Source organism: Gallinula chloropus (assembly GCF_964237585.1).
Source record: "Gallinula chloropus genome assembly, chromosome: 6".
Classification (NCBI taxonomy): Eukaryota; Metazoa; Chordata; class Aves; order Gruiformes; family Rallidae; genus Gallinula; species Gallinula chloropus.
In genome coordinates, this window is record NC_140091.1 from 2,270,828 (window position 1) to 2,293,768 (window position 22,941).

General features: G+C 46.7%; 1 protein-coding gene across 1 annotated transcript in view; it reads right to left on the minus strand.

Annotated features, from left to right (window-relative positions):
• Positions 1-2,260: 2,260 nt before the first annotated feature.
• Positions 2,261-22,941, minus strand: part of ROR1 (receptor tyrosine kinase like orphan receptor 1) — a gene marked incomplete at its 3' end in the record, with an annotated part of 48,697 nt that continues 28,016 nt past the window's right edge. The window contains exons 4-8 of the mRNA XM_084265982.1: positions 15,407-15,534; positions 13,939-14,256; positions 12,815-13,060; positions 6,545-6,756; positions 2,261-3,685 (exon numbers count right to left, since the gene is read on the minus strand). Of these exons, the coding sequence (XP_084122108.1) occupies positions 2,261-3,685; positions 6,545-6,756; positions 12,815-13,060; positions 13,939-14,256; positions 15,407-15,534 (2,329 nt within the window). The remainder of the gene's footprint in view (positions 3,686-6,544; positions 6,757-12,814; positions 13,061-13,938; positions 14,257-15,406; positions 15,535-22,941) is intronic.

A 22,941-nucleotide genomic window follows, 5' to 3' on the forward strand; every position in this document is an offset into this window, starting at 1 on the left:
ATGAGGGAAAGGATGGATCAAAAGCAACAATACAAGATGAAGAGCAAGCACTGCAAGGTGATGTACCCTGTGCAAGAGAGCCATTCCCCAGCCTCCAGCTGTGTTACCAGCTACAGCTCAGAGAAAACCATCTCATCCCATCCTGGAAAGCACCTCCATCCAACTGTAAACTTCAGCATTTGAGCCCAACAACCCGATGCAGATGCAGAAGTTCTTAAGAGTCATTATTGCCTGAACCTCTGGGCAAAGCTAGATTTCCACTAACCTGTAGCATCTTTTCATTCCCCACCCAGATGGAAATTCCATCTGTGTGGAAGCTGACACTCTAAGGCATCACAGAAGTCACACAAGCCCTTATCACACAATTACAGACTGCTCTTAATCTGCAAACAGGGTTTCATGCAACAGAGGGGAAGCTGGGCGGCTTCAGCTGCTCCAGCAACACAACCTACCAGGAAAATTCATCCAACACAGCAGGACATCAAAACTTCTCAAAACATCTGCAAAACTCTCACATTCCACCACTGAAGTGAACACTTCAGCACACTCCTTGGGCTGAGTGAGGTTTTAACTCTGTTAAATAAGAAACTCCATGAGCATCTTACACGGAGGTGGAGGAAATGCCGGGATGCGTCCGTTAAAACAAGGTTTTAATAAACAGCAGCATAAAATAATCAGTGTTTAATATCATCTCTGGCATGTGAAATACAAGAATGCACGTATCTTAATTATAAAATAGCCTTTGTCATTACATTTTTCATGCTTGCCTAATTGAAATGCCCATAATTAACAAATCAATCATCAAGTAATACAGTGATTAAACGCATGCAGTGAAAAGGAAACAATATTTGTATAAGGTAGTGGCTGAATATCACCATAATATATTTCAAGAACATCTACATCAGGTTAAAAATAATAATAATAATAATAAAAAAAGAAACAGACCAAAGATAGAAAATGCAGAGATGTATTTTCACTTCTGCTGTACAAAACATTATCACACTTTTGTGCAAAAAAGAAGATAAAAATAAAGTTGTTATTATACAACATTGTCAACTGAGCAAAAGGATTTGGTTTGTTCTGTGTACAATAAAAAACACTCTTCGGTACAAAAATGAGTCTGTGAGAACCTGCCATGTACACAGCACTTTTGTAACTCATTAAAGTGGTTTCAATTAATTAGCCTAGATTGCCGAGACCTGAATGAAATTTTTTCTTTACTAATTAAGACAAATGTCGTATTTCTAAGTGGAAAATTAATGCTAATTCACATTATTATTAGAATTGACAGACAAAATTGCTATCAATGGGTTTGCTGCCCGATGGAACGCGAGCTTCCCTTTCCTCAGGGTTACCAGAGTCGTGGTCACTGAAATTCCACACTGATCCAAAGTAATAAATATTCCCTGGCAAACTGATTGTCATTTACCAAATGGTGGTTTGGAGCCTTCCCACCCAACAGTTGCATAGCAACAAAAGGATATACAACTTCTGCTTTCACTCCTAGGTCATGAAACGTTATCTTTGCGCCAGTCGACGCGGGTTCTGAAATTAAAACATGTTTAATTTCATCACCTTTAAGGCAATTTTGTAGGTTAAGCCGTCTTTAGCGGCCAACGGCAGTGACGGTCACGGGCTGCAAGGTGGTAAACTCAAGGGTCATATAAATGCCTCTTGTTTTGGGGGCTGAATCTGACCTCAGACTCCCAGTTTAAAACCAAAATCCTACCTGAAGTAATTTCATTCAGCTTTCAGACCAACGTATCTGAAACATAATCCTCGACTGCAACATTTACAGCTACTTTAACTCTCTACTGGAACTGACATTGCACACCCAGCAGGCCTCTGAGTATCTGCATCCCCTAGAAAAGAGACAAATATTAAAAGATGCTTTTCACTATAAAGAAGTTTCTGCAATTTAAGCCACAACAGAGGTTTCCAAAGCTGTGAAAAAGCCTACAATAAAATGGTTTTTATTGAAAAAAAAAAAGTTAACAAAATCAAATTCCCCTTCCCCTTTTTGAACTGTGGGTGGCACTTAGAGAAACGAGGCGTCCGCTGCCGAAGCTGAGCATCCATACCACAATGATCGCTGTCTGGTTGAGCCTGCCCATCCTGTTAAGCAGTTAAAACTTCACAGAAGATACTTGCTGCAATGTCTGGGAGAATCTTTTAATAAAATATTTGAATATAAATCTTTTTCTACGGCTTTCTGGTTTGTCCTGTAAATAGTTCTATTTACAAAGGCCTCTCGCTATATTTACAATTCAGCTGAAATCATAGATTCATTAGGTCCATGGATGCTGGAGTCTCCTAATAGGGAGGATTGTTTTGAGTCAATTTTGTAGGGTTTTTGAGTTTTATTGCCAAAAACTGTGATACCGATCCCCCCCGGGTGACTAGGAATTGACATATGAGATAGCAAAGGGATATTTGCCTCCTGGTTGGATCCTGAAGATGGCAAACTAGTGACGTGACCTGTGCTAGTCGATCCGCTGGCGCTGCTGGGAGAGCGACTCTTTGGAGGAGGACAGTGCTGGATTACCCTGGGTGGAGCTTGTGGCTGATAGTGGGCGGCCGGGAAAGCAGCGTATCCTGGCGGTATCGGGTACCCGTTGATCGGGATGTATCGCTGGTTTTGAGGTATCGGTGGGCCGATGAAGCCGGCGATTTGGCCTTGCGGTATTCCTTGTGCTGGGAACATGTAGTTAGGGTACCTGGGGTTACTGAGGTTACTCACCGGACTGGCGCTGAGGGAAGTCGTTTGGGTGGTGGCATTCCCACCCGAGGGGGTAGTAGAACTAGTGTGGCTGGAAAGACCCTCCCAGGAGCGCAGCCTGGCATGGATTTCTTTAAACCGTGGCCTCCTGGATGGCAGGTCATGCCAGCACTCTGTCATCAGGCTATACATTCTGGGAGGACAGTCTTCAGAGCATGGCAGCAGTTGTCTTTTCCTGATCATCTCTATCACTTCTTGATTACTAAATCCATAATAGGGTTGAAGTCCAAAGCTGAATATTTCCCACAAAACGACTCCAAACGACCAGATATCGGAATCAGAGGAGAACTTGCCATACATAATGGCCTCTGGTGGCATCCAGCGGATGGGGAGGAGAGACTTGTTTTGAACTCTGTAGTAATCTGCTGAGTAGATTTCTCTGGAGAGTCCAAGGTCTGAAATTTTCACGTGAAGTTGCTCTCCGATTAAAATGTTCCGAGCGGCGAGATCTTTGTGGACAAAAAAATGACTGGACAAGTACTCCATCCCTGCTGCGATCTGGACAGCAATATGCAGGAAATCCCCATGGTCCAGGCTGGATTTTACAGTCCCATCCTCATCGCTGCTGCATCCAACATCCGAATGCGGCGACCGCATGATGAGAAACTCGTGGAGGTCTCCTTGGTTCATGTACTCGAAGAGCATGCAGACAGGTTGCTCCTGGGTCACCACGCCCAAGAGGCAAACGATGTTGGGGTGATGGAGCTCAGCCATGAGAGATGCTTCTTGCTGGAACTCTGCCCACTGCTGAGGGTTGTTAAAGTCTTTCAGGGTCTTGATAGCGATGAGCTGAGCGTGATCCATGCCTGGAAGGTAGAGATGTCCCTTGTAGATCTTGCCGAAAGCGCATTCACCCAGTTCTTCCATGAAACGAACAGCGGACAGGGGCAACTCCTTGGCTTTGCTCTGTTAAAGAAATGACAGCAGCAACAGGTCAGAAGAACAGAAGCCCAAGAACACAGTTTTAAGTAAAAGATCTTTCCGCACAGGAGGGCTGAAAGCCAAGCACAGTGACACAGGAACTCCCTGGGACCCAGCACTGGAGGTGCAGCTTCACCAGTGCCCAGTCCAGGGGCACAATCCCCTTCCCAGACCTACTGGCCACACTGCTCTTGATACAAGCCAGGATGCCATTGGCCTTCCTGGCCACCCGGGCACACTGCTGGCTCATGTTCAGTCGGCATCACCCAACACCCCCAGGTCCTTCTCTTCCTGACAGCTCTCCAGCCAGTCTCCCCTAAGCCTGTAGCACTGCCTGGGGTTGATATGTCCCATGTGCAGCACTCTACAGCCTTGTTAAACCTCATCCCATTATCATCAGACATTAACTTCCACACGGGCTCCTCACACCAACAGCCAAACCTGCTCATTTAGGGTCTCCAGTATAGCAACAGGTAGTAATTTAAGGCTAACAAGTTTGGGATCTGGGGTTTATAAATTAGTGTAAGCATCAGCATGGGCATTCCTGCAATGATTTACAGTGGCAATATAGGAAAAGAATGGGCATTCTAAAAAAAATGACATTTTAGAAGAAATTAATTCTAATTGTATTGATCACTATGACTTTTAGACAAATATTGTAGTAATAATAATAATAACAATAATAATAATAACAATAACAATAATAATAATAATAATGCCATTTAAGCAATCAGCCAGTAGACTGTACGGTGATGGCAGGAAATTAGCTATATTGCTGAGGAACAGCTGGTTTATATTAAACAAATCCTTTAGGCTAAAACTTGTTTAGGTCTGGCATATTGTAAATTATATTTTAGTAATGAAAGTGAAATGACCTCTGTCTGACCTGAGGCTGGGTTCGTCTGTTTGAACCGACATAGTGGAAAACTATGAAAGAAAATGAAGTCATAAAGTTTTGGCAGGAAGGGCTCATTTCAAGTTAAGGGGTTATAAATCTGCTTACTTTTTGTTTGACAAGTATTTGTCATACATGGGTGTACAGAATGTAAAGAAGTGTAAAATACATAGGAGGCAGCAGGCCAAAGTAAACCCAGTACAAAGGGAGAGCGGTGAGAGCGAAGCCCACCGCCTCTATCTCTTCATCGGCTCCTTCCATTAGGTGAATGACAAGATGAGCTCAGTTTATTATATTTTTTGAAGGTAATTAAAACCCCTTCAAACAGGGTTTTGGATGAAATGCTAATGCTTTTACTCATATGAGCAAACACACGTGCACCTCAGTTGGAGCTTGGAGCCTGAGAGTGTTTCCACCCAAAGTTGACATTAATACTGGATTTAAAAATAGGATTCTACTTCCTTTCTTTTAAAATGTTGTTTGAAGGCAATCAAAACATGTGAGATGGGGAGAGCTGGGTTTCCCAATGGGGAAAGACAGAATTAGCATAAATAGGATGGAAAGCTTTGCAGAGCACACGACTTTAAACACAAAAAAGGAAACAGCACGCTCTGTCTCCACAAACATTGCTGGGTGAGTTGCTTTCCTACGCTGTGTGTGTGAGGCATCGGTGCACCAGCAGCCTAGGTGGAAACTGTGACCTCAGTAAAATGATGCTCATGTTCACATTGTCTTCAGTTTAGCCAGGACTGTACCCCAAATATCTAGGGGAACAAGGACCAAGAAGCAAATTCACATCTACTAAAATATTCTGTGGAGGTTGGATGCAGGATACAGTTTTGACACTTATCTGAGTAAATGCTCTTTGTGCTATTACCAGCATTTTGATATCACAGAATGAATCATAGAATCATAGATGGCCTGGGTTGGGAGTGACCCCAAGGGTCACAGAGCTCCAACCCCCTGCCACAGGCAGGGACACCAACCTCCAGGCCTGGAGCTACACAAGGTTGTCCAGGGCCCCAGCCAACCTGGCCTTGAACACCCCCAGGGACGGGACATCCACCCCCTCAATGTCAAGTTGTCAGAGAGAAGTGGCATGGCCTGAAAAACACAGTAAATGCTTTCTGGGCACTGTTCTGCCCATAGGCAGCAGGAGGCAGTGGCAGCCCCAAAATGGGGGATATATAAAATCAAAACCAAGAGCTCAAGGTTAATCAGGCTTAAATCTTAAATGATTTTTTTCAAATGCTTCATGACTGGGACTACAGTGAAGCAAAACAATACCAGCAACAAGATTTTTGAGGTTCTGTTTGGGCAATTTCTCTTTTTTAACTGAGAGAAGGAGTAAAACACAGCACAAATCTTTCCAAAGCAACTTCAGTGGATGACAAACGACTACAGCAGAGCCATGGAAAAAACTCTCTTGAGAAAACGCTGAGTCACATCCTTATCTGCATCACTTTCTACCTTAAACGAGGCAATTCTGAGATGCTTCAGGAATGGGTTGCTGTGCTGGCTTTATTGCAAAATAACCCCTCCAGCTCTGATTTATCCAGGTACATGGGACACATGGGAATTACCTCCATAAGTCCAGCACTCTTGCTGTGCTGCTGCTGAGAAAAGCCCTTACCAAAATCGCTGCTGAAGGCACCGGCAGAAACCACAAGTTGAAAATAAGCTTCATATTCCAGTGCTGAGATCATAGAGCCATAGAATGGTCTGGGTTGGAAGGGACTCCAAGGACCACAGAGCTCCAACCCCCTGCCACAGGCAGGGCCACCAACCTCCAGGCCTGGAGCTACACAAGGTTGCTCAGGGCCCCATCCAACCTGGCCTTGAACACCCCCAGGGATGGGGCACCCACCCCCTCTCTGGGCAGAGATGATCAAAGTGTTTCACTCCCACCTTTCCAAACAGTGAAAGTGGAAGCAGAAATGAGGGGTTACCTTTGGCTTGTAGGCGTTGAGCATTGACATCTCCACGTTTTGCCCTCTCACATGTTTAGGCTGTCTCTGAACAGGAGGGGAGGATGACTTCTGGTTGTTGCGACAGATGCAGATGAAGAAGAAGAGCAGGGCTATGGCCAGGGGAATAGTGACGCTCGGCACCAGGATATACAGGATTTCCATTTTATTCTTTTCCTTGGAATCCTTATAATCTGTTGCAGAAATAAAAATACCACAAAACAACAAACAAAACAATGAATGAACAATCCCACAGACAAAAATACATCCCTGGGTCAACTAGAAGTGTTAAGAATAAAGCAGTTGGGTAACACCACTGCACTGTGAATGCTGTTTGATTTCCTTAATATTAACTGGGCAATTAAGTTTGTTGAGTAACATTTCTGTGAGATCATGGAATGACCAGGAACAATTTCCCTGCAGTGTGTCAGTTCAGACCTACCTACAGATGTGAAGTAGTTGAATCCTGTGAGGTGGCAATTGCCTGGGGGGAAATGAAGGAAGGGTCTCAGGAAAGCTAATTTCTAAAATAGCTTATGGAAGAAAGGGTCTGGTTGGGATGATGGAAACCTTGCTTTAACATGTACATTAGGTTTTCTGCCATAGTTTCTCTAATCCAACAAAAATCCTCCTATTTATTTCCAGTCTCCTGTTCTCAACATCTCCTAGCATTGGCCAAAGCATTTTTGTGGCCACCTAAAGTACTGAGGCCTGAACCATAGGCCCCAAACCAAAGCTGACCTCCAGATGAGTCTCAAAACCCAACAATATATTCACTACAATCACATATGCAATGTCATCACTCTTCCTGTAACCAGCAGAACAGTTTTTCTCTGATTGGAGGCACTCTGCAAGGCCATGAGACCAGATGTCTGGTGCTGTGGAGAAATATGTGGTCAAAGTGAAGAGAGGTAGAGATAGTCCCTTGGATTCCTCCTTGAGCCCTAGCCAGGCTTTGGGTGGAATCCAACAGGGAGAGTGAGGCCAGATGATTCCTCATCAGGTGATGTGAACTTGTTTATTCAATACTATAAAAAGCTGGGCCCTCTTGCAGCAAATTTGGAGGCCTCACCTACGAGTGGATGCACTGCACAGGACCTCCCAGTTCCCTGGACAGGGTCTCAAATCCTTGCTGCAACTGGGGCTCCCCAGTGACTGTGGATCTAGATGATGGGGGCAAGTGGTGATAGATCTTTCTTAATCACTGCGACCTTCCTTCTTCCTGTCTATTCATGATTCGGTGTGTTACCCTGCTTCCTCACTGCTTAAAATGAGAGTATAATGAGCTTCTTTAACTACATGCCTCAACCTCCTGTTTGTGTGGCCTTGAAACAGACAGTAGAATGAGCCTCCCCTCTTTGTTGGCATCTGTGGCCTTTGTATTGACCCTGTCAACTGGCAAAACAACAAAACAACACCCAGGGCATGTGGGACTGAAAGCTTCTCATCTGTCCTAGGTGCAGGAGCAGGGCAATTAGGGACTCTAGAGCAGAAGCAGTGGAGAACACCTGGGAAATGGGAGAAAATGCATGGAAATGGCAAGAAATTAGAAGAAATGGTCCTGTTTTTTATCCCAGGGGGGTTTCATGCCATGAACCCCTTGTTCTGCTAGTTCTGAGCCAGGCACAGCTGGGACATCAGCCACCTGCCTCCCTCCAGCAGCTCTGGTTTCACAGAGCACCTTTCTTGGAGGGAAGGGACAGTGGGAGAGGGGCTTCAGGAGGAGCTCACAGCCTTGTGTTCATGCCTCACCCGCTCCTGATGACAAGGACATAGTTTCTAGAGGGATCCTCTCAGCATGGGGATGCTGAGGCCTGCTTTGCTCTGGTATTTCCCAGGAGCACTCATGAAGCTTAGGGTATAATTACACTCGGATTAACACACTAACTACAGGGCAGGCTTGGAATTTGGAAGATCACCTTGTGCTGCAGGACTGGTGGCCATAGCCTGGTTGTTTCTGAGGAAGAAAGGAGAGTGTCTGTGGCAGCATCTGGCTTAGCAGATCCTGGCAGAACTGGGAATGTTTTATTATTCCTACAGGGTCATTTCAGTTTGTGTTTTTTGCCTGGATTTGTAGACATGCTTAGCAGCCCACACAGATATCCTTTATGCACTTAATTAAACATGAACTTGATCTTAAGCTTGGGTTTGACTCAAATTGTGACAGAGGCAAAGTTCAAACCCTTCTGGATGTCACTTGGCATAACCCCTCTTCTCTTATAGGCTCACACTGACCTTCTGCTCCCCCTATGCTCCTTTCTGAAGGCTCTTTTTAGATTAAGATTGTGCCATCTGGGTTTTAATTGAGAGGAGAGGTAGTCCAAATGTTTCCAGGGCCTTTGGAAAACAAGAGAGAACTAAAGTCCATCCTTGTTACTGTCTCCCTGTGTGCAGCAGCAGGATGTGTGCCCTCACCCTGCCTTTAGAGAACATCCAGCTCTACAGCGTGGACTCACTGTGGTTTTCCTCCGTGAGCTGCTGCCCTCTAGCACAGACACACAATCACTGCCTTTCCTCTCCAAACCCTTCTCATGGCTGTCTCATGCTCGAATTGCTCCATGTTTCACATCTTCCTACACCCAGGCTGACAAACCTTTAGGAAACGAGCCCATTGCAGCCTGTGAGACAACTGAAAGATACAGTCAAAGCCAGAAAAAGAAAAGAGTCAGCACGAGGCAGACGGAGACCTGGGCACTAGTTCATCACCTGAGCTCTTCCAGTCAAAGGGAATTATTATTCCTATTAAGTAGCAGCCCCCGCCGTGAAGCCTCATTAGGTTAATAGGTTTCTTGGGAGCCACCCTAATTAAATCCATTTCCCATCTAGGCATGTCCTGGTGAGGTAGAACACACAATGCTTATTGAAATGTGCCTGAAATGGCTCTTTCAGCCTGTGTAAAACCAGTAGAATGTGAGTCCCACGCAGTATTTTGGTTTTAATATGCAGATTAGCACTTAACAATCAAAGTCCTACTCACCTGATACAGCTCCATTTCTCTGTATTTAGAATAACAGAGCTGTGAAACCCAAGCTGTACAGCACATACAACTTAAGGCAGCAGTGAGAGGTAATTAAAACCTTTGTCAGGAATCCCTCAGGCCAGCCAGCTGTCCTGGGTTTGGTTAGGACAGAGTTAATTGTCTTTCTGGGTTTCTTTCTGGGCAGTGCTGGGTTTGGGAGTTGGGATGAGAGTGATGCCGATAATACACTGATGGTTCAGTTGTTGCCAAGCAGTCAGGGACTTGTCAGCTTCTCATGCTGCCCTGCTAGCAAGAAGGTGGGGGAAGCAAGGAAGCTGGGAGGGGACACAGCCAGAACAGGTGACTCAAACTGGCCAAGGGATATTCCACACCATGATGCCATGTTTGGCATAAAGGGGATCTGGATGGGTAGAAAGAGCACACTGGGGGAGTGTCTGGCTTTGGGACGGCTCTGAGCTCTGTGGTCTGAGTTGTGCCATTTGGTGACAAACTGCACCGTGTAACACCAGTTTTTGTACATTTTGCTATCAAGTCCTGTTCATATTATTTCTCCCTCCCTTTGCTGTCCCAGTAAACTGTCCTTATCCCAACCTGCAAGGGTTGCCTTTGGGTTTTTACCCCTCCTGCCCCTCCAGAGAGCAGCTGCTGGCTGGGGCAAACCTATGGCACTGTTAAGCCTTTCTATCTCATTTATTATCTAGTAAAACATCCAAATCAGAGACTTTTGCAACATGTCCAAATGCATCCTGCATTCAGCCATTTCAGACCAAAACAGCGAGCCAGTCCTGGGAGCTCAGAGCCTACCTAAAAGGGGACTGGCAAGTGCCCCACTGCCTCCCCACTCTATCAACTCTTAATTACCCAGTTATCCAGAAACAGTGGACAACACAAAACATACATGGCTGCAAGGCCATACAGGGACAGGGCAGTGGAAAGCTCAGCAGTACCACTGGCCATGGACACGCAGAGAACCCTGAGCTTGCTCAAAGTGAGCTGCCAACCCCTCCCCATCCCTCCCCAGGGCTGAGCTCCATCTCAGCCGTGCGGCTCCCGGGGCGGAGAGCCAAGAGCCGACAGTACGCGAAGGGGAGTCCTGCTGACTGCTACTCAGATCCAGAGTTTTGTACTGAAAGGCTGAAAAAAGACCTTTGGAACAGTTTATATAGCTTGAGCTATTCTTGTGTAGTCAGTCTATCACTGTGCCTAATTAACAGGGAAAATAACAGAAGTTAAATGTACTGAAATAACAGCAAAGAGATACGGGATGCTAAAAGGCATGTACGTTAGTGAGGGTCTGAGATGCACATGATACAGCCCAGACTGTCTGCCTTTCCCCTGATCTACTCTTTCAGTAAGAACATAACTTACATCCCATTTTGGCATCGATTCCCATCTTTCCATTAATTGAAAGAGACTCTGGAGCAGGCTCTGAACATGTCTCACTGCAGGAATGTTCATAGCCATAACCAGAAATAATTTCATTTGGTTCTGGCTATCGAGCAGTAACATCAAACACTGTCTCCTTTCCAAGGGGAAAGGTAATGTTACTGTGACAACTTGGAGGCAACATCAAATTTTGCATGAAACGTTGTACCATGAATTTCCAGACCATTTCTGGGTGCATTTCTGGCGTGTCCATGCAAGGAGTTGTGGGTTGGGTTTTTTTTCTTGGCATGCTATCAGTGTTGGTATTTTTAAATGCAGATTAAACAATTCAGAACCATTCGTTCAGGTCTCCATCCGCTGCCCCCACGTCTCAGAAAATCAGAATAAAATGAGAGCTGAAGCTCCAGTTTTGTTCATTTTACAAAAGCAAAATGCAACCAGGGCAGCTCTGTAAACACAAACCTAAAACACAGTGAAGAGGCTCTGGCAAGATGATCTGTTTTTTACACAAGGGCTGAGCTCTGTGACCTGGGTTTGGTTAGGACAGAGTTAATTTCTTTCTGGCAGCTGGGCAGTGCTGGGTTTGGGAGCTGGGATGAGACTGGTGCTGATAACACACTGATGTTTTAGTTGTTGCCAAGCAGTCAGGTGCTTTTCAGCTTCTCATGTTGCCCTGCTAGTGAGAAGGTGGTGGAAGCAAAGAAGCTGGGAGGGGACACAGCCAGGACAGGTGACCCAAATTGGCCCAGGGATGTTCCATACCATGATGTCATGCGTGGCATAAAGGGGATCTGGGTGGGGGGAAGGAGCACACGGGTCCAGAATGTGTGATTTGGGGAGGGTCCAGCTTTGAGACAGCTCTGAGCTGTATGGTCTGAGTTGTGTGGTTTGGTGAGAAACTGCAACATGTAACACCAGTTTTTGTACATTTTGCTATCAAGTCCTCTTCATGTTATTCCTCCCTCCCTTTGCTGTCCCCATAAACTGTCCTTATCCCAACTTGTGAGGGTTGCCTTTGGGTTTTTGCCTTCTTCCCACCCCAAGAGCAGTTGCACAGTGCTCAGCTGCCAGCCAGGGCAAACCCATGACACTGTTAGGCAACGTCTGCATTTATTAGACTGGCTCTGAATAAACTGAGATGGAGAAGGTTTTATAACCATCTTGTGCATCAGCATCAACAGTGCAACTTCTGTGGTCCAATTTAATTTAGACTCAGGAGTTGTACCAATCCTAATGGCAACCTGGAAAGCACAGGATGTGGGGCTGGTAAGGTGCCACTGCTTCACCACCTTCATCCCCTGCTAAAATATTTTCATGCCACCACTCTGCCAGCCACACAGGCAGTGGGTGTTTGAAGCTCTTCTTGGGGCAGGGATGCTGTGTTGGCTCTGTTGTACTTAGCCTGTCCTACAGTTCTGAGGGGTGACCTTATTAATGTTTAAAAATATGTAAAGGGGGAGAGTCAGGAGGATAGAGCCAGGCTCTGCTCAGAGATGGCAGCGACAGGACAAGGGGCAGCAGGTTCAAGCTGGAGCAGAGGAAGCTCCATGGGAATGTCAGGTGGAACTTTGTCACTGTGAGGGTGATGGAGTGCAGGGACAGGCTGCTCAGAGAGGCTGGGGAGTCTCCTTCTCTGGAGACATTCAAACCTGCCTGGATGTGTTCCTGTGGGATTTAGTCTATTTGATGCTGCTCTGGCAGGGGGGTTGGACTAGATGAGCTTTTGAGGTCCCTTCCAACTCCTAATGCTCTGTGAGTGTGTGATTCAAGAGACACTCTGGGCACAGCTCCCCTGAGCTGCTGTTCAGCAGGAAGGCTGTACAGCTGGGACAAAACACTTCCCCCCTTTTTCCCCAAAGATAAAGGTAATAAAGGTCAGTAATTACCACATGCTGGGACGTCACAAAGCTCAGACTTAAAGTTCTCATCTAAGGTGAAGCACCACGGGGCGTCCTTCTGGTTCCCTGGGTTGCGGCAGTAGGAGTGTCCCCCGTTGAGCTCGGGGTAGCGGATGGCGGTGAAGGTGTGGGTGTGAGGGTACTGGGAGTTCCACGGCTGGCACTGCCTCCCCGACCTGGTCACGCTCACCGTCCCCCGGTAATCCACTCCCGTGCCGTTGTAGCACTTGTGATCTGAAAGGGGGGGGGGGGGGGAAATATAAATAAGTAACAAAATCAATCCAAAGCAGTAATTCTCAGCAGCAAGGTGGATGGCTGCAGCACCCAGGGGTACCAAGCTGCCAGCATCCCCCAACAGCAGCACACTGCTGCTGGCCTGGGGCTGGGAAGCCCGGTTTGGGAGCGGGGGCTCCCAATTTGCTGCGGCTGTAACTCAGGGCCTGCTTTGCATTCACATTCCTGGGAGGATTTAAAGCTTATGCTTCTGTAATGAAAACAGCTTATGCCAAGCGTTTTTAATATAAGATACACAAAAGAAGTAAAAACTACAGTGGGAACCTGAATTGCAGCCATTATTTTCATATGAAGGTGGAGAATTTGTGGGAGCCACGTTTTATATGTGACTATTCAGATGTATAAGGGCTGTGAACAGGCTGCAGCTCAGCCTGGTCAACAAGCAAGCTCAGCCAATGTCTAAAATTTGGCTGTAATAGAGAGGGACAGCACTGGACTTGGCCCTCCCTGTGTTCTTCCTGACAAGCAGCCCTGTACTGCACCCCCAGTCTTGCTGGAACACATCAGGATGCTGGGGAAGGACAGGGAGGCTGAAGCTACGATGTCCCTCAGTATTCAAATCCTCAGTGTTTCCTACTTGCTGTTAATTAGAAAAGGCATGAAACCAATCCATAACACTTTGTGTGAGCCCACAGGCAGCTGAAGGAAAGAAATGAGAAAGTATTTCTGAGTTTCTCCCCACCCCAGACTAGCTAGGGGAGAAGTGCTCCAGAGCACGGTGCCTGTGAGCTTTCAAAGCCCAGCTCCAGCTCTGACTTCGACAGTCAGCCTTTTCCCACCAGCATTCTTGCACAGAAGCACAGGCAGTTTTAACTTACTCTTATTTATAGGATCTGCCATTGGAATCCCAATCCGGATACAATTGACGGCTTCGGGGCTATCTGGCTGGGGAAGATCTTCGCAGTTGGGCAGCTTTAATCTCATCAGAATCATGGGATTAGACCTTGCAAAAATATACTCTGTCTGACACAGGACGTTCTCCAGAATTTCACATTCATCACGGCAGAGGTCTCGTGGCTTGGGAGCTGCTGAGGTCTCATCGCAGTAGGGGAAGGCGTAATGGCACAGGGAAGGAATAGCAAACTGGGAGCATTTATCTGACAAATGGCTGGAAGTGCCAATCATGGTGAAGGCAGCTGTAAAATATACAAAAGGATTTTACTTAACCCGCTGGGAGTTTTATTCCTGTGCTCTTGCCTTCCCAGTATAACCCTCACTTCCCATTGTGACTATTATTTTCAGATGTTCAGGTGATGAAGAGGCCTTCCAGCAATACAGAGCACTAATTATGTTCAAAGTTATTAACAACACTAATTTTGCTGACAGAGAGAACACAGCTGGTTTTCAACATGGGATTAACGTTCAGCAAGTTACCAAAACCCCAAACCTCAGGATAATTCTACTTTTATAATCGTCTGGATGCCTTTTACCCAGCAGGTAAAAGCCCAAGTCAGTGTCTGCAGGCAGCAGGATGATGGTACCAGTGCCTTTGTGGGAGATGTCAGCTTCCACATCATCCCAAATGGCTTTCCAAACAAAATGGTGTGATGTTATGAGCTGCTGGCTGTGTAGGAACTGTGTGGCCTTTCCCATGGGCAATGGAAAAGCCTTTCTCAGAATGCCTACAGTGTTTGGAGACCAAGGAAGAAGGCTCTGGGGGGATGAGAAATTCGGGATATTCCAGCAGCAAGAGAAAATCTGAATATAGAGAAGATGACTAAGTTGGCTAGGATCTGGCTAAGGTTAACTTATATTAAAAAGTAGAGAAGTAGCATGGTATCTGTGAGGCCCCAGTTGGAATTCAGCACCCCCCCTCAGCACACTGCCTCCTGCACAAATGATGAAATCTGGTTCTTCACTAAATCTGAAGGAAAACTGCTACCTGCTGGATTATTGATGCAGCCTCTTCCAGCACCTAAGTGACCTCAACCATGTAAAAAGCAAGTAAGTCTGGTCTCCCCTTGCTTTTAAAATCCTCTTGGGTAACAGCAGCACAAGGTAGCCTGATTATGAGGCCCCAGAAGTTTTAAATACACGGTCATTTCTCCTTGAAAAAACCTTTTTTAGTTTCTTTTTGGGGGGAGCTGGATGAGCACAGCCATGGAGGCTGCTGAGGATGACTCCCTCCACTGACACCCCGACAGCGCAGGGGGCCTGGGCGAGCTTTGTGATGGGATACTCACAGCAGGATAAAGAGCAAGGAAAAGGAGTTTATAAAATTCCATCAGCTTTTAGGGAAAAGCTTTTAGGGGAGGAAGCAAGGGTGTGTTTTTTTTTTTTACCCACCTGTAATCTGATTTTCTATTTCCCCTTGCATGTGCAAGGACTCCATATAGATGGTGCGATTGCCGATGAAGCGGGCGCAGGCGATGCCCCTGTAGGGCTGGCAAAACCCGTCCTCTTCATACTCGTCACTGCAACCAAGCACAACCACAACAGGGGGACACGTGTCACAGGCGGCTTCACCACAACCCGTCCCCCCCGGGGAGCTGGCACTGGTGGTAGGAGAGGCCGATGCGAGGGGCTCTCTGTGTTTCTCTTCACTCCTCGATTCGTTCTGGGTGAGGCTCACCCCGGGGAAGGAGCCCCCAATAAGCCCCCACCGCCTTCCCCCCCCCCATTAGGAGCCTGTGATAAGGGATTATATGGTCTGTAGGTAGCGCAGGGAGGGGGGCACGGCATCGCCTTTGTGCCCTGCATGCCTTTAACCTTCCCAGACTCCCACACCGCTGCAGGTAGTCCTCAGCAGCTCCCAAATAATTCTTGAATTCACTAAGAAGTTGGTGTATTTCTTTCAAAAGAAAGGAAAAACACCACTGAAACCTTCAGCTGGTAAAAGCAGGTAGTGGCATTTTGGGGTAGACAGACTATATGGTGCATTAATGTGTGAGAAATGAATGCTCTTGGGAAGGATGGGGGGGGCTGTAGTCAGGAATAGACCAGCCTTGATGAGAAGAAAAAAACAGGAATGGACAGGGGGAAAAAAAAGATTTTTAAAATATTGAAAAAAAAAATTGATCATTAAAAAAAGTAAAAATAAAAATAAAATGAGAAAATGAAAAAAATTTAGAGAATAAAAAGATAAAATGATTAAATTAAAAAGTAAAATTAAAAATGTAAGTATTAAAAATGAAAATAAAAATAGAAATTAAAATAATAAAAGTAGAAGTAATAAAAGTCATAAAATAAAATTAAAATAATAAAAAATTAGGAAATAAAAATTAATTTTTTTAAAAAAATTGTGTTTATTTAAATCAGCTAACATGTTGGTTCCTATTTTTGAACCAAACTTGTGCTTAACATTGATAAACACAGTGGGAAGAGCCATGTGAGCCGTGACAGAATTTAAAGTGTATACTGAAAACCAAACTGGTCCCAGTGCTGATCCCCTTGAAATAGGAAATGTTTCATCAACCTTCCCCCAGTGCAGTAACAGTTATTGCTAAAACAGAACCAAAGCTAAGACAGGAGTTAAACAGACAGATTTCTTTCATTAGGTGCTTTGTTTTATGCAGTGGAGGATGTAAATCCAGATGGGAAATTATCTGCCAATACTCTTCAAACACAGCAAAGACAGGGAATCACTAAACCTCCGAAGCCCAGACCAGATAATCCACAGCTCCTGCTGGTCACGGACACTCTGCTGGCACACAGTGGATGGTTTTACAGATGTTTTGGGGAGCAGGACTCAGCCCTTTCATTTTCTTGCTTCCAGAACCCAGCTAGAGACGTTTGGGACCCGTTTTCTGAGCGGCTGGACCCCGCAGCTCTGCTGAGCCATGGGAGATGCCTAATGGAAATTCGCTAACGATTTGGTATTCGCCTTGGTACCCACCTGAGGCAGCTTCTACGTAGCTCATAAATTAGGCTGGATAAATTAGGGATAGTGGAATATCCCTAAGTATGACCACGGCAGGGTAGGCAACACGTTCTGTTTGCCATGGGGTGGGTTTTTGGGCAGAATTCATCCTCCCCCAGCTGCCAGAAGCCTACCAGTGGAATCAGGCTATGCCATTAATCGGGAGAAATCGGAGGGTTTTTTTAATCAAGTCTGCCATTAAGTTTAACAAAAGCCACTTTCATCCCCTCCTGCAGACCTTGGCTGTGAGAGTTTGGAAATGCAAATTGCCGGGGGCCCCTTTGAAGTCACCCCTGCATTGTGTGCATGGCTCAGAGCAAGCCACCAGCCCGCAGCCCCGCTCCCCAGAGCCCTGTCACAGCAGCCACAGCGAGCTAATGGGATTAGAGAGAAGTGCTGAGATCGCCTTCCAGGACACCCAAACCATGTCCCAGCACTCCTCAGCTCCACAGCACAATCCCAGGATTCACACAGAGTTGTTTTCCAGTTGGCTGGGAGCAGCTAGACCCCACGGATTAACAACAGTAATTTATGACTGTGAAGACAGGGGGGGTGGGAAAGAGGGACGGTGGAGATGGAAACCTCCTACCACAGACATCCCACTTCAGTTGAGAAATCAATGGGAAGGGGTCCAGCCTTCATCAGATGATGGTCCCAAGATGTTCCCAAGTGCACTGAAAACTGGATTGCAAAAGTGCAACCTTTAAACTGCCAATTAAACTCCTCATTAGCTAGAGCGACTGTAGGCTGAGGTGCCTCGGATAATGGATAGTACCAAACCAACACAGAATCACAAGCTGGAAAAGACCTTTAAGACCATCGAGTCCAACCGTCCCTGTCCTGTGCTGCCCCAGATCCCTGAGCACCTCATCTACCCATCTTTTAAACCCATCCACTGTCAGTGACTCAGCCCCCTCCCTGGGCAGCCTGTGCCACAGCCCCATAACTCTTTCAGGGAAGAAATTTTCCCTCCCAGCTGAGCTGACCCTGCCCTGGGGCAGCTTGAGCCCATTGCCCCTTGTCCCATCTCCTGTCCCCTGGCTGAAGAGAACTTGGGTTCATCTTCATCTCTCTAATTTTCTCATGCTTTGCTCTAGCAGCATTTACATTTGTCAACCCTGGGTCACCAGCAGCTTTTCCCACACTGAAATGGCAACAAAGCAATAAACCAACCCTAAACCAAAGCATGGTGGGTGTGAGTTGGAGTTCTCAGGCAGACCCTCCCAGCAGCCTTCTTGGTGTTCGCAAACATCACAGCAAGAACTTTCTCTTCCCTCTGGTACTTTGTCTTCCACCTCACCTGAGTTTGGCAGATTGAAGAGGTAAATGTGAAAGCAAAGCAGTGCTCACAGCTCCATGTGCAAAGGTCTTACAGTGGATGGAAAGGATTGAGACTGGAACACCATCCATCCCTGGGTGTGGGAGCTGCTGCGTGGCTGCGGTGTCCAAGCAAAGGGCTGCCTCACGCACACGATGGAGGCCCCGCTCCCTGTACAGGTTACCCCAGAACTGATGGCTGCTGCTTCCTGCATGACACAAACGCCCCTGGTCCAATTGCCTGGGTTGGAAGAGACCCTTTAGATCATAGACTCCAACCACAGACCTAAACCTGCCCAACCCAACTCTAGATCATGTCCTCAAGCACAACATCTACACACGTTTTACATCCCCTCAGGGATGGTGACCCCACCACCTCCCTGGGCAGCCTGTCCCAACACCTGACAGCCCTTTCAGTACAGAAATTCTTCCTGATATCTGACCTAAATCTCCCCTGGTGCAATTTTAAGCCATTCAGGGAGTGTACAAAGAGGCAGAAAGGGTTTAATAAAAGCAGGAAGGGAAAGGCCATCACAGCATTCAGGGACACTGGTGGGTGGCCGTGTGAACCAGCACAGGATTAAGGTGTGTGTGCAGAGCCAGACTGATTTATGAAGATGAACTGATTTGAAGAGCAAATAAACGGTGCATTATCTCCAAGATCTACCACGTGGAGATGGAGTGTCTTTGGCTCTGTGTGAACACTGGCCAGACAGTTTTTTCAGTTACAAAGTGAAAGGCATTTTGTCTTGCTTAAGAAAAAAGATGTTCTACTAGAGCGCTAAACCAGTCAGAGCTATTTATTTAAGTAATTTATATCCAACAGCAAAGTACTGATGGGAAAAGGCAGCCAACGTTGCCTAATTCAGACAAACCAAGTGCTTTCCAACCTTCTTTTCCAAGGAAAAACTGCTGCTTGCTGCAGGACAACAGGACTGTGAGGGGACAGCTCAGCTCCCCATCACCCTGGCACGTCCCCTGGGACATCCAGGGATCCTTACAGTGCCTGGGGACACTCCTGTTCCCTCTGAAGAGGTGCTCCCAGAGGGTCTTGCTCAATGCCTGACTCATGCACCTACAGATCTGTAACCTAAAACTGGGGTTAACGGAGGGCGTCGCTGCAGGGAAGTTGAGTTTGTAATAAATGCTGATCAGTGAGAGCATGGAGGGAAGAATCATAGAATGGTCTGGGTTGGAAGGGACCCCAAGGGTCACAGAGCTCCAACCCCCTGCCACAGACAGGGACACCAACCTCCAGGCCTGGAGCTACACAAGGTTGCCCAGGGCCCCAGCCAACCTGGCCTTGAACACCCTCAGGGATGGGGCACCCACCCCCTCTCTGGGCAGCCCCTTCCAGCACCTCACCACTCTCTCTGTAAAAAAACTTCCACATGCTCTGGAAATCTTTGCAGCTAATTAAAAGGTGCATCAATAAATTACTTTCATTATTACACGTACCCAATACACCTCCACACATGTATTAACCCTGTATAAATTGTTTGTACGTTGTTAAATAAATTGTATTTTTGTTCCCTGTTCATGTTCCAGCTTCTCACAGAATGAAAGGAAAACAGTTTTTTCCTTGGCAGATATCCCTTAAAGCAAACAGATGAATAATGTTCTGTCATACTTTCCAAAGAGCAAAAGCCAGTTGCCTGGGCCTTGCTTTGAAAAACGGGAACATATTGGCTCTGGTTCATAACAATGTTTCAGAAATGTGAGGGCTGCATTTTACTCTGCAGAAAGAAGAGAACTGCCCAGACTTGCACAACGCTGTGTAATTTAAGGAAAAGTTCTGTGTAATATAAGCTATTGCTGCTTTGACACCCCCTTTAAAGTAGCAGGGCAGCTAGGGCTTAAATGGTCTGCTAGGAAAGCACAGGCATTAAAAGAAATAATTAATAACGCTGCTCCTTTGACAGCATTAAATTTAGAGAGTCCCACAGCACCACTAATGCACCTGGTTCCTAAAAATAATAATAATAATAAAATTCAGTAGGTAAATGTGATCTAAGTAACTACTGACTTAGTTATCTCACATTCCAGATCGATAGTGGGTTTACCGTGGTGCCTCTGATCCAGGGATGGATAAAGCAGCTGAAACTAAAGTTCAGGCTGCTGGTTTTAGCAGTTGAGGCTGCTGTTCAAGCACAGCTCAGCATTAGGAACGGCACCGAGCGGCCCAGGCCAGCTCTCTGCTAAAACTGGGACAGACCAAATCCCCCTCACCCCCAAAACCAACTTACAATCACCTAAACATACCGGCCTGGGTGTTTTCAGGGCTGTGTATCACTGCGCTCCCTTCCCCCCCAGTCACTTCTCCACAGAGGATTTTGGTGCTGAAAGGAGGCAGGTTTGTGTGGAGACGTAAACATCACTGGTGAGAGCTGACATGTGTTTTCTACTAACCTCATCTGGGCAGCGTGGCAGCATCCCCAGCTTTGGAAGCTTAATAAAATACATCTCTCATGCAATTAATCCCTTGGCAAGCACGCCCCGAAGCAATTACTGCCTGGGTTTCTTTGTCATCATCAGAAAGTTTTAGGGCGTCTCTAGCAAAATGAGTCCTTCCAGGGAAGCAAAAGCTGCCTACAAGAGCTTGATGGCCATGAATCTGATCTAAATATTGCCCACGACTAAATAAGCTAGTTGGGATGTTAGCTTCCCTGATTCAGTATTTTTCTCCCTTAAACAAACGTGTTCACAGAATCACAAGGTTGGAAAAGACCTTTAAGATCATCGAGTCCCAACTGTTCCCATCCTAAGCTAAACCAGATCCCTGAGCACCTCATCTACCCTTTTTGTAAACACATCCAGGGCTGGGGACTCAGCCCCCTCCCTGGGCAGCCTGTGCCACAGCCCCACAACTCTGCCAGGGAAGAACTTTGCCCTCCCAGCTGAGCTGACCCTGCCCTGGGGCAGCTTGAGCCCATTGCCCCTTGTCCCATCTCCTGTCCCCTGGCTGCAGAGACCATCGCCCACCTCTCTGCACCCTCCTGGCAGGTAGTTGTAGGCAGTAATAAGGTCTCTAAGGATTCTAACGATCCCTTCCCCAGCAAAACTCCAGCAAAGGTCTACAGGCATTCCTGCAAGCAAGGGCACGAGCCGGCCGTGCTGGCTCAGCATCTGCAGCTGGTTAGGAAACAACCCTGGTAACGGCATTTGGATCTTTCCAGGCACATTTCTTACATCATTATTCAAGACGAAGGGCAAATCATATGCTCATAGTTATGGAAATGGCAGGAAACCTCTTGCACTTATGTTTTGTTTGACAAAGCTATTTTAAGGTTACGTTTGGAAGGTCGGTTCATCCAAGTTTCTGGATGCAGAGGGGGGAAAAAAAGTGAAATGTTTTTGAAGAGCAGTCAAGCAGGATAAGATTACAAGTGCTAAACGATGCCTCTCCTATCAAAGCTTTGTACTGCACAGAAAAACACCCTCCTGCCTCCTGGGTTCCCCCATGGAGCTGCAATGATCTCACCCACAGGCTCGTTCCTTATCCACCTCTCATCAGGCATTAACCTTTAGATAAGGAGTTTCTGATGGAACGATCACCAGCTTCACCCCGTAAATCGGCTGCGGCCGTTGTGGCCTGAGTGATACCAGACTCCTTGTCCGCCCCGCCGGGGCTCAGGCCCTGGGTTTGGAGCCCCTCAGGAGCAGATGGACAGGACTGGACCACATCACACCCACCTCCATCCCCCTTGGGCACTGCACCGGGGAGCTGGACATGAACTAGGAGAGATGGGCAAAGGGAAGAGGCTTCCCCCAAGCACCTCGACCCCAGCCCTCAGGGTTTTGTTCAAATCCCTAAGGACTGGGACCTTTTCAGCTTTATGAGCAGCCTCAAGGTGTTCTACAGCCTGACTGCTGCATCTCCATCAGACACCCACGTCCCACCATCACAGCTGGGTGCAGCTGTATTTGTGCAAGTGATGTTGAGCCACCAGATCCTATGGAGCTCCTCAGTCAAACAACTCATGGCTTTCATGGGCACGAAAAGCATTTCAGAGACCAGTCTGACTGGGAAGCTGATATTCCCTAGAGACAGTTCTCCATCTGTAGCACTGCCACAGGGGAGAATCACTACAGGATTGCTTGGTGCTGCATGAGGCTGGCATTTTTTGGCAGAGGAAGGGGCCAACAACTCACCTTTCTGCCTCTCTGGGGTCTGCCAGGAGGATACATATAGGACCACAAATCAGGCACATCACGGAGGCAGTACTCAGTCTCTAGCCACATAAAAATCCCCAATATTAAGGAGTTTTTTCACTAGTTACCTGAAGTCAAGGAGTTCAGCTTTCATTAAGCAATAAAATAACTTGCAGATTATACTGTGTGTCTCCCCCACAAACTTGATCCCCCCAATACACAGAAAAAGCACCTTTGTCATAGATTTTTTTTAAAAAAAGACATTTTAAATATAAGAGAAATACAGTCAAGGTTGGAACACCGTTCAAGTGGCTCAATTTGGACATGAAGAGCTTTATTCCCAAATATTTTACTGCATCCTTACACCAGAAGCATGGCACAACCTGGCTTTAATGCAGGAGGAGAAGGGCCCTCCAAGGAGCACTGGTCAGAGCAGGGCACTTTGAACCTCTGCGATCAGAAGAGGGTGAGAATAACAAGAAGGGTTTAAGTA